A 12,088-nucleotide genomic window follows, 5' to 3' on the forward strand; every position below is an offset into this window, starting at 1 on the left:
GCACAAACATGTTATGATGTATGAGTAATTTGGGAGTTTGACGTCACATGCCAGCCCCTGAAATTAAAATAAAGGACTGACTGTATGTTTACCAACGGAAGTAATGAACCCTGGGTGTATTTATCTCCCCTGGTAGTCGTTTATCTGTGCTAGGATAGCATTAAAGTATATGTTCTACTGGCTTTAAAGTGTAATTTCACTACCACCCCCTATGTTACTTGACAGAGGAGTAACATCAGCGATGCAGTGATTTACCACTAGCAGAATTTGTTTATGGAACAAAGCCAGTGATGTTTGATGATTTAAAGATTTAGCCCCTTAAGTGCCAAGGACGAGTATACTTGTCCTTTTTTGCATAGACTTGCATAATAGCCTGACAGGTGTGTGTAACAGACATGGCTGTCTTTTTGAATGCTACTGCAGAGATCTCCATTTTACACCATTTGTTTGATTTTCCCAGATTTTACAGGCTCAATCATATAACCAAGTGTTTTATACATTAACAGGATCGTGAGACTGAAATAGACCATTTCTGATGACCTTTGCTGGATGACTGGCTAATTTCTAAATATAATTTATTTTAGTAAGCAAAAACCACAAATTCCACATATCTTCATGCCCATTCTCGCACATGCACAATTATTCACACAGACCAAAATAATCCTATATGTGAACAGTGTAAAATGGGTGTCTCTTAATATGTTTTTATTGTTCCTTAGATAACCGTGGATAGTACAAATTCTTTGTTCTTACAAAAAAAATCTAATGTACTTCTTGCCCTAAACAAAATATCCTAGAGGAAACAAGTTTGCTGCACAGTCCCCACAAAAGCTGTTTTTTGCCACCTGGTAATGCTAAGATACTTTCACAGCAAAGAGATACAATTTCCTGATAAGTATTAGTATTATATTCATTCACATGAAATTGACTACTTGTGTGGGGGGTGAACACTGATCAAACATGTTGGGTTAGATTTCCCTTTTTTTAAACAAATTCGTCCTTTAGAGACCCAAGTTACTCAGTCGTTTTAAAACCAGACACGCATCGCATCAAATGAACAAAATGCCACCAACGACCTTTGATAAATGACAGACAGACATAGTACAGTATATTTTTGCTGGATACATAAGATCAAAAACAATATGGGTACAACACCTGTTCATATTCATAATACATACTCAAGCCATTGTGTTTAATAGTTCACTAAGACACCAATTCTCGGGGCAAGAGCTACTTCATGGACCTCGGCAGGGTGTGTCTACATGACCAGAAGACAGCTGAGACTGTGGCTACGAAGGATTGCGAGTGAAGGTAGGCTAACTTGATCTCATAGGCTTTAATGCTAGGATAGCATTAAAGTATATGTTCTACTGGCTTTAAAGTGTAATTTCACTACCACCCCCTATGTTACTTGACAGAGGAGTAACATCAGCCATGCAGTGATTTACCACTAGCAGAATTTGTTTATGGAACAAAGCCAGTGATGTTTGATGATTTAAAGATTTAGCCCCTTAAGTGCCAAGGACGAGTATACTTGTCCTTTTTTGCATAGACTTGCATAATAGCCTGACAGGTGTGTGTAACAGACATGGCTGTCTTTTTGAATGCTACTGCAGAGATCTCCATTTTACACCATTTGTTTGATTTTCCCAGATTTTACAGGCTCAATCATATAACCAAGTGTTTTATACATTACCCAATTCTGTCTGGGTTTTTCAGATGTCGCACACTTATATGTTTGTATGCAATTATCTAGAGCATTATGGTATTGGATCTGTAGTGGATCTGTTCTCTAAATCATTTTCATTAGTAACATGTATGTTGGATATGAATTGGCCATAGATTGTTCACTCTTTTGTCGGTCTTACTATATAAAGGAACGCAATGGTGATCAGTGACTTGTTTCCACCTGGGTGAAGCACTAGGCTGGAGAGGAAATACACAGCATGCTACTATGCTACTTACCGAAGCAGAAAAGAGAGGCAATGGTCAATTTCATTTCGCCCTATGGTGTTCTACTGAAATCTGCAACTGCAACCCTGGGTGTAATTTTAGCAGGGGGCAGGGGTGTTTGCCCCCCCCCCAACTTTCATGGAACACCATTCTGTCCCCATCATTTGGCGAAGGGAACCTTTTCTTCAGATTTCATGCCCCCCCCAACATTTTCAGCTGTCTGTACCCCTATATGAATTTGACACATGATGCATAGCAGCGATCGAGTTAAGTATCTGTGGACAGTGATTTCCCAACAGCAAGGGCTTCATCTGAGTTCTGCTGATCAGAGTGTGGTAGGCCAAGTGTACTGCAGGGCTAGAACCATGGTCATAGTGCAGCGCACACTCAGCCCATTTCTCTAATGGGCTCCTATTTGTTATACCTGTTAAACCATGATACATTTCTGACATGAACAGGTACCAACCTCTAACTGTACAAATTCAGAAATCATTTAGTTTTACTATATATTTTCAAACTTTATAAAGTGAAGGGTGCAGTGAGCTAAAACGTGGATCTACCCTCCTGAGTGGAATATATTCAAAATAACAGGTCACTTGAACCATGTTTGTTCTTATTAGAGGGGCTCCCACACTCTAGGAAATTATGTATTTTCAAACATGTAACGTAAACATCAAATAAAGAAGGAGCTGGTTTTGCTAGAAAATTTATATGAAATTTCTGAAAATAGTTTCTGGAATTTGTGATCTTACTCGAGTTTTACCATACTGTATAATACCATTGAGGTGGAGGTAGCAGAGAGTCTATTTGTGAACAACTTGTATGAACAACTCATAGCATCGGTCAATATTTGCAATGTAAGTAATTTACTACCAGGCTGATGCTGTTTACAAGACTAACAATGGACTGGCTAAGGTGAGCAATTCATCTTTATCTCTATAGTCTGTATGTTGTAATTGAAACAGGATCGTGAGACTGAAATAGACCATTTCTGATGACCTTTGCTGGATGACTGGCTAATTTCTAAATATAATTTATTTTAGTAAGCAAAAACCACAAATTCCACATATCTTCATGCCCATTCTCGCACATACACAATTATTCATACAGACCAAAATAATCCTATATGTGAACAGTGTAAAATGGGTGTCTCTTAATATGTTTTTATTGTTCCTTAGATAACCGTGGATAGTACAAATTCTTTGTTCTTACAAAAAAAATCTAATGTACTTCTTGCCCTAAACAAAATATCCTAGAGGAAACAAGTTTGCTGCACAGTCCCCACAAAAGCTGTTTTTTGCCACCTGGTAATGCTAAGATACTTTCACAGCAAAGAGATACAATTTCCTGATAAGTATTAGTATTATATTCATTCACATGAAATTGACTACTTGTGTGGGGGGTGAACACTGATCAAACATGTTGGGTTAGATTTCCCTTTTTTTAAACAAATTCGTCCTTTAGAGACCCAAGTTACTCAGTCGTTTTAAAACCAGACACGCATCGCATCAAATGAACAAAATGCCACCAACGACCTTTGATAAATGACAGACAGACATAGTACAATATATTTTTGCTGGATACATAAGATCAAAAACAATATGGGTACAACACCTGTTCATATTCATAATACATACTCAAGCCATTGTGTTTAATAGTTCACTAAGACACCAATTCTCGGGGCAAGAGCTACTTCATGGACCTCGGCAGGGTGTGTCTACATGACCAGAAGACAGCTGAGACCGTGGCTACGAAGGATTGCGAGTGAAGGTAGGCTAACTTGATCTCATAGGCTGCCAAGTGGGGACACTTGACTAACAACCTAACCCCCCACCCCCACCGGTAAGAACAATCACATCCAGAAAAGCTGACTGTGATATCCATGCAGTCCGTACAGAAGGCAGTCCAACCAGGAGCTCTCCAACAGTCATTGCCTTATATATTTAGTCGATTAAATTGCTACTTGGAAAAGAAAAAGATAAGTCTTAAGTGCAGTTCTTGCTGCAAACTCTTAGGTACACAAGAAAGTGATGTTTCTCCTCAAGTCTCTAACAGAGGCCTACTGAAATCTAGGAACGCTGAGGTGATGCATCAAGCAGCTTTCCTTCTGCAACGGTACACTTTATTTTGGCAGCTTTTATATATATACGTTTATATATATATATATTTATTTGTATATATATCAATGTGTGTGTCTCTTTCTTTGAATACATTTTCTTCATTCTTGTCCATTGCCAGGAAACCAGGACTACAACTCATCGGACCTGATGACGTGGAACAGGGTGACATTGTAAAGAACTTGGTGCCCATTGTTCCAGGCATAGAGGGCTCTATCCTTAGGGTTGTAATCCAACATGGAAATATGTGAGTACTTGTTCTGGAATGGGATGTCAATGTACTCATAGGTGGATGTGTTGGTCTGGTAGGCATAGTGGACTTTTGTTCCTCCTGAGTAGCCATTGGTGACGTAGAGGGTACCACAAATGATGAACGCTTCACCAGCACTGCGCTTTGGGTAACCAGTCATCCAGCTTTGAATAACCTGCAAAGTATTGGGGTCCAGTTTGCTGATGACAATGTTGCCCGCATTTTGGTTGGTAGCATAGACCACCCACAGACCATTTTCGTCCACCATGAGATCAATGTCTGAATGTCCTCCCCAGGCATAGTGGTACATGTTATTGTAGCCAGCATAATCTAAACTGCGTGTTTTGAGAATAGTCTCTGTCTTCAAGTCAAAGCGTATGATTATGTGGCTCTGGAATTTATTGAAGTAGATCGATCCATTGTAGACTACTTGTCCAGTCCCGGACCATGGGTGCGGGAGGCGGTGTGAGCTATAATTACCCATGTTCATGAAGTCCGTCATTGAAGGATACTCTCGGACAAACCGGTTGTTGTGGTAACCGTCCATGTACCAAACCTAGGCAAAAGAAAAGGCATTGTCAGTATTAGAAATACAAGTAAAGAACCTATTGACAGCCACTACATTGTGCTTGGATTAGAGACGTTTTGAGGGAATGCATAGATAGTCACAACACAAAACATAACTAATGTACAAAGGGGAATACATGTATAAAGAGATTTTAATTTAACAGGATCAATGCTACATTTTTTAAACCTAAACTGAAAACACTTCAAAGTAGAAGAACTCTATGGTAGCTCCTTGAAGGTAACAGCACATCAATGTAATAGAGAAGTAAGGAGCCATCTTTCAAATACATTAAACATCTGAGATAAAATAGTATATTGCATCAAATCCTGACCTTCCCCAAGCCACAATGAAAACTAAGAAAACCACTGATAAGGCCTAATAATTAATTACAACATACATGCCTTAGAAGTGCATTCAGGTGTTCTAAATAATGGTTGCCACTGTGCTTCACTGTTCTCCACTTTACATGGGTTAATTTTAATGCCAAGTACCCCCTTCTTCCACCATAAAAGTTGTTATCCTGCCTTCAGTTATAGTTGGCAGGCTAAATGTCTCACTCCCTTTGTTGCCCTCCTCTTGCCAAGACAAGAATTCATTGGATCCAGTCATCTGTCCAATGGATCCCATGGCCTAAGCAGCATAGGGTCTTTATGTTTTGAGCTGATGTCTTGCACACTTCTCACTTTACCTCCTAAGTGAGCTCTAACTCACTGTGAGCCGTGAAGCATGCCCTTCAGTTCCAATCCCAGCTTCAGTGTTGTGAGTAGCTGGAATGTTATGGCAAAAATCTGGCAAGAGTGGCAGTATCCAAACTTTGTATAGCAATAGCTGATGTATGACAGCAGTACCTGTCAAATGATGTGAGTACAATATCAAACGATTATTATTCTTGTATATGTGAAGGGGAATTATGGCAAGAGCTTGTGAATGGTGAATGTTTGGCAATCATCTATAACTGCCTACAAGAAGTCAAAGATATTGGGTTTTCAAAGGCTAGTTTAAAAACGGTTTACTTAAGATATATCTAATTAATGTCTATAGCTCTCCCCCACCATAGTTAGATGCCAATTAGAAGTTTAACTGAAACGGGTTACCATTCAGGCTAGCATTATAAAATATGGTTCTATGTAGGTGTATCTCTGTAGTATTAAATGTGGACAGTTTGGTTGTTGCAATTTCACAGTTGCCATATCTTTGTTTGACTTCTTTCTTTTGTGGGGGAGTCCCCCTCAAAAACCAATTCCCTTTTCCGTGCTGCTTAAATGTGGTTAGTTGGAGTCGTATGATGTATCACAACAGTCACCAAGAGACCTGCAGTAAAAAAAGGGGCTTGTAGCAGGCATCTTAACCAAAGTGTGTGATCGCTAGCCGTGCCCACTGACCATGGCCCAAGACCATGCTAGTTGTCTGGAATTTGTAAGAGGATCCAATTCAACACTACAGCTAAGTCAATGCCTAGTCTGGGATACTGAATGGAAACCCTTATTGATATATCTTTATGTCCAGTTCATGAGTTCTGGATGACTACCCCTATATAACACCCCTCTCTTGGAATCCCCCTGACCCCACTGAGCCAAGAAGTAGTTCTGTTTTGCAAGTTTAAAAGGTTTATTTGAAAAAAAAAAATTAACAGTATATATATATATATCACACTTTTATAATGAATTAATAATTGAATATCACACTTAATCTGAGCAGTAATCAATAATGGATAGTCTGGCACTAGCACACTTCTTTATAATCAATGATGAGTGGGTATAGGATGGATAAGATAGCAACAATACTTTTATGGTTTCAAATAGATGCAATGTGGAATGAAAATGCAGTACAGAAAATAACTTGATAGGATTTCAGCAAAAGACAATGGCCCTCATTACGACCCAGGCGGTAAGGGGTTTATGCTGGCGTAAACATCGCCGACCCTTACCGCCTGAGTACGAGTTCCCTTAGCGCCATGGCGGATTTAACACCTGCTTTTAGCAGGTGTTAAAATCCATGGCGCTAAGGGACCTTGTTGTTAATTACGCCACCGTAATTTACGGTGGCGTAATTAACGCCTTCCCCACTCCCATTATGCCCTATGGGGCAAAAATGGGAATGGGGAAGGGTAAATGGGGATTGGGGACTTACCGCCCCGCCAAGGTCGGAATGGGGCGGTAAGTCCGCCAACCACCATGGCGGAGTTGGCAACTTAGCGCCATGGACCATGGTGCTAATAGCACCATGGTTCTCCGCCAAGGTCGTAATGAGGGCCAATGTAATCACTTTCTTGGACAATTCACCCCCCCTTTATGCAGTGTAAGGAGATGAAGAGGAGCACACAGTTCTTAGGAATGCAATCAAATAGAATTCAGTTCAATTCCCCCCCAGCAGCTTATACAACAGATAGGAGTTTTGAAACACAGGCAAAATGCTTTGAATATGGTGACAATGCAGTGAGAAATATGCTGAAAATGCTTTTAATTCCCTTTAGGAGGTTCAGGGTGAGTGAGAGATACTAGGGATGAGTTCAGGCTCACTTTAGCAATGATTCAGAGATGGTGATTAAGAGGCAAACAAATTTTTAGCAAGGAAAGAAATGACTGCTGATGGTTACACGTGGCTGGATTTTTAACCAAATCGCAAATCGCGGCAAAATTCGTGAATGCGTGAATCACGATTACGGCAAAAGTATAAGGAGTACAAGTCGGTTCTAAGCTTGTTGAAAAGCTGAGATTCTAAGCTTTCAGGGGAAAGTTAAACCAAGTTCCTAGCCCAAACGGTTCCAGAGATACAGACGATTAAATAAAGGTAGTTTTTCGGATTTAAAGTAAACTCAAAATGACAGGTGACAGCTTTTAAAAATGACAAGTGACAACTTCTCGGAGGCAGTTCTGGTTAGATTAAAATAGTTTGGATTAGATTATTTTAACTAAGAGATCGGTTCTGCACAGTTCTGCTAGGTACTCAAAATATATTTTTGAAATAGGCCTCGCCACGGATCTGGTCAGGTTTTGGACTGGACTCCGGTTCTGGTCTCGGCACTTCACAGTGATCTGGGTCAGCTCTCTGGTTCTGCTCACAGCGGTCTGGTCTGACACTGCTCCTGGCCCGGCTCCTGGATCTCTGGGTACAGCGTCTGTGCACAGCTCCTGGATCTTTCTGCACAGCTTTCTCTGGACACAGCGCTGATCTGCAAGGCTCCTGGATGCTGCTACCGCTGTTAGGTTTGCTGGATGCTGAGGCCTGCTGAGAAGAGTTCTCAGTTTGTGGGTTTAGGCCCTTGCTTTGAGTTCTGAATCAAGTTCTTTGGAGTTTTAAAGTCTAAGTGTTGGATCTGGTATCTTCTGGATGTTGTGTGGTCCGGCAGAGCGCTTTGCAGCAAATGGATTTGAATCTCCTCTCTAGCTTCCAGTGGCTCTTTTTATTTCTTTTGAAAGTGGGTGTGTGTGCAGCATCACTAGCCAGCCCCTCTCTCAACTGCCCATTGGTCAAGCTTTCCGCACTGCTTTGATTGGGGGAAGGAAATGTGTGTCATGGTGATGCTGTTTTATGGTCTGCAGAAAGGATACTCCCCTGTCAAATTGCACACAAATCTATATTTGACCCAAATACATATTTGCACAGGTACACATTTCTTTAAAATGACATGCACCCATCACATATCACATGAGGTATACTCTGATCAAACTCTGCACTTCCTGGAGGCTTGCATTCAAAAATGGCAACATATTTTCGATTTTAGTGGGCTATGCAACATTGGTTTGTCATTAAAATGTATACAAATGTGCGCAAGGTATGTATGCATTTATATAAGGAAGTGTCAGATTTTTAACATGCATACATTTGGAGTGAAACCCTATTTTCCACTAGCAACCCCCCAGATCATACCACCAGGTCCTAAAACCTCTTAAAATGTGGGCAGAAAAATCACAAGAATGATGGTACCATTTAGATAATTTTGACAAGTCCGCACCATGAGTTATACATCTTTCTTAAAATCCTATTCTGGCCAACAGGGGTGTGTCTTCCCAGGTCACATGGTGTAGAAACCAGTTTATCCAGTTTCTGCCAAGCTCAGAGACCCTGCCCCTCCCAGCTTCTGCCAAGAGGAAGCTATTTTACGCCCCCCCCCAATAAACCATCTGCCTGGGCCCTGGAAGGCCAATTGTTCAAGAGGAAGCCATTTATGACCTCCCCCCAATAAACCCTCTGCCTGGGTCCTTTGTTTAGTCTCTAGCAGTCCCTTGGTAATTCAATCAGAGAGGGGTAACCTCCCCTCAGAATGCAGCCAGGCCTGAGAACTGCTGTGGATCCAGTTTCACTCCAATTGGGGGGAAGTTGTCAGGCGGAATCCAGTTCCTTAAGCCAGGTTTCAGCTAAATGTCACTTTTTGTCCCCCAGTTTAAGTCTATTACGATTTTTACATACACATTAAATAATTACTTCCTTCAAGTCATTTCAAAGTATAGTTTTACATTGTATCCACCTCTTAGCAAGTCTTTCCTTGGTCTGGTTTTGTTTCATTTGTTCAGTTTTACACAAAAGTCTGGTGGTTTTAAAACGCCGGCTTTCTGATAGTGGTGAGTACTGGTAATGCAACCATTTTTGGGATTTAAGAAAATGAATTCCCCACAGTTCTAGGTTGCTTTTGGCAATCAGCATTGCCATTCCCAATGGTTTCAGGCTACTGTGTGGGTAGCCCAATGGTGGTTTTAGGCAGTGCCCTCCTGTGCTCACAACCTAGGCAAAAATGGGTGGCAGCCTATTCTTCATGCATTTCCCTGTGCATTTTCTGGGAAGTTCTGGACATCATGATGTTTTCCATGCCAGTACTGCACAGTTTTCCTATTCTGGCGTACATGTGGGCTTCTTGGCCATCTTGGATTTTCTAAGCCCACAGCACCAAATGTTGCAGCATGATAGCTCAAACGTGGGTCAGGACACCCAACAAAGCGTTCTAAAAATCTATTGAATACCAAAACTCTTGAAATTCAAGGAAAACACTTTAGTTGCAGGGATGTTAAGGTGAGAATTTAACACAACAAAACACCTGAAATTCAGCTAAAGCCAACTTAACTTTGCACCCCCTGTTGCGCAGCCTATGGCCACAATGATGACATCACTCATCACATCACTTTGGATGTCCATTCGGTCACCAATCCATGTAGTAACCGGGACTGACCCTGCTTAGTTCCAGCGGGACTGACCCTACTTAGCTTCAAAGCAAAGAAAGGTCCATCATTTATCATTTATGCCTGAGAAAACTGTCCCCTTCTTCACTTTGAAGCTAAGCAGGATCTGTCCTAGTTACTTTATGAATGGGAGACCTGGATGGCAATTGTGTCAGTAATGTTTCACCCCTGTTGTCACTATAGTTGTCAAACATCTTTGAAAAACTGTATCTGCGGCTACTGATCTACACATACCCTTGGTTATCCGTAGTCCTTTATAGCTGCAAATAACAAACATGGCTGATGAAAAATGTTTTCCTGTACCCCCAGGCCCTCACCAAGTGCCCCAGTCATCTGTACGAGCTACCCCCAGACCCCAGATGGCCTCCTAAACTCCCTCTCCCTTTAACACACAGCACATTCTGTTTCTGTGATGCAGTTTTGTTTTGAGATGTCGGCTATTTGCAGCTATTGCCGAGGTTACTGAAAGCTTTGTGTTGCAAACTCAGTTCCTAGACACCCTCCAACTCCCAAATTTCACTGGGAGTCCCCTAGCCCCCCCCATCCACCTCTAACCTGATGGCATTTGAATATTTATTTACCTACAAATGGCTTTTTACCTCTGTTATCCTTTCCTATAGCCTTGGCTATAACCCTGAATATCTCTCACATTGAGAGAAAAGCAAGATGGTGACTGTTTCATTTCTAAAAGCTTCCAGTTGTGGGTAAATCCCTGAGATATAGCTATCTTTTTTGAGGATGGGGCACTCTTTTCTCCGTCAAATATTTAAATAACTACTTCACTGTATAACCCCAAACTAAGCATGGGCCGCAAGTTAATACTTTGTGCCCCAGTTGTTTCAGACCTGGTCCAAATCCGTGCAGCGGTTTGGTTATAGTTGCTTAGCTTACCATAAGTGGCAAATTTCAGGGGTTTTTCAATTTTACTTGTAACCATAACGTCCTAAATTATTTTTTGCTGAATTTCATAGGTTTTTATTAGTGCAAATTAACCATAACGTCCCTTTAACAATGTTTGTTCAGTGAATTTCATGGGTTTTTACCAGTGCATGCTATTTTCCTACAACTTACTAATATCATACTTACCAGATATAATAATATTTGTGTCCAATTTATAAAGTGTCACCTTAAACCTCTGCCATTTCCCACCTTCTAGAATCATTTTGAACACTTCTATACACTTTTTGCAACTATTTCAACTAGTTTTGCATCCATAGACATCTATGATATGATATGATATGATATGATATGATATGGTATTTGTAACGCGCCTATACACATGTGTTTCAAGGCGCGACGAGGCAGGGAGGGGGGGACAAAGGGAGACAGACAACGATCTTACTAGGCCAGGTGTCATTCAGATCGCGCAAGTGCAGGGGTGGGGGAGGGGGAAAAGTGCAAGGGGAAGGGGAGGGGGGGAAGTGCAGTACAAGGTAAGTGGCGTTACGTAATAAATAAATAAATAGGGCCAGCTGGTGGCAAGTGTGAGGTAAGTGCAGAACAAGTGCTGGGGGAGGGGAGGGCTGTAGGGATACAGAGACAGTCCCGCAGTGCAAAGGGGTTCCAGGGCATCAGTGCAAGTGGAGAGTGGCGGGGCCCAGGGCCGAGGCCATTTAGAGTGGTCCATTTGCAGGATCAGTGCAGTTTCAGTGAGGAATTAAATTAGCTGTTCAGCAGGGGAGAGGGAGAGAGAAAGCAGAAGCAAAGAGGAAGGTTTTGAGGTGCTTCCGGAACCGGAGATGGTTCTCCTCAAGTTTCAGGGAGGCAGGAAGGCTGTTCCAGAGGGAGGCCCCTGCCGCGGAGAGAGATCTACCCCCAGCTCGTTGCTTCGAGAAGCGGCTAACCCTGAGGGAATTGGAGGCGGATGAGCGAAGGGCTCGGGAAGGAAGATATTTGGGAAGAGAGAGTTGAAGGTATTTAGGACCCAGGCCCCAGAAGGCCTTGTGGACAATGCAGAGGGTTTTGAACATCTGACTTCATTGCAGACCTTCCAGACAGTGCCACATGACCATACGCTGGCGTGCAA

The 12,088-nt window shown here is 41.7% G+C and overlaps 1 protein-coding gene across 2 annotated transcripts in view; it reads right to left on the bottom strand.

The window, feature by feature from the left end:
* Window positions 1-684: 684 nt before the first annotated feature.
* OLFM1 (olfactomedin 1) overlaps window positions 685-12,088 on the bottom strand; it is a 341,156-nt gene continuing 329,752 nt past the window's right edge. For both annotated transcript variants that reach the window (XM_069609604.1, XM_069609603.1), the window contains exon 6: window positions 685-4,876. In XM_069609604.1, the coding sequence (XP_069465705.1) occupies window positions 4,202-4,876 (675 nt within the window). In that variant the 3' untranslated portion in view covers window positions 685-4,201. The remainder of the gene's footprint in view (window positions 4,877-12,088) is intronic.

This window comes from Ambystoma mexicanum, chromosome 8, assembly GCF_040938575.1.
Source record: "Ambystoma mexicanum isolate Mex_15411 chromosome 8, UKY_AmexF1_1, whole genome shotgun sequence".
NCBI lineage: Eukaryota > Metazoa > Chordata > Amphibia > Caudata > Ambystomatidae > Ambystoma > Ambystoma mexicanum.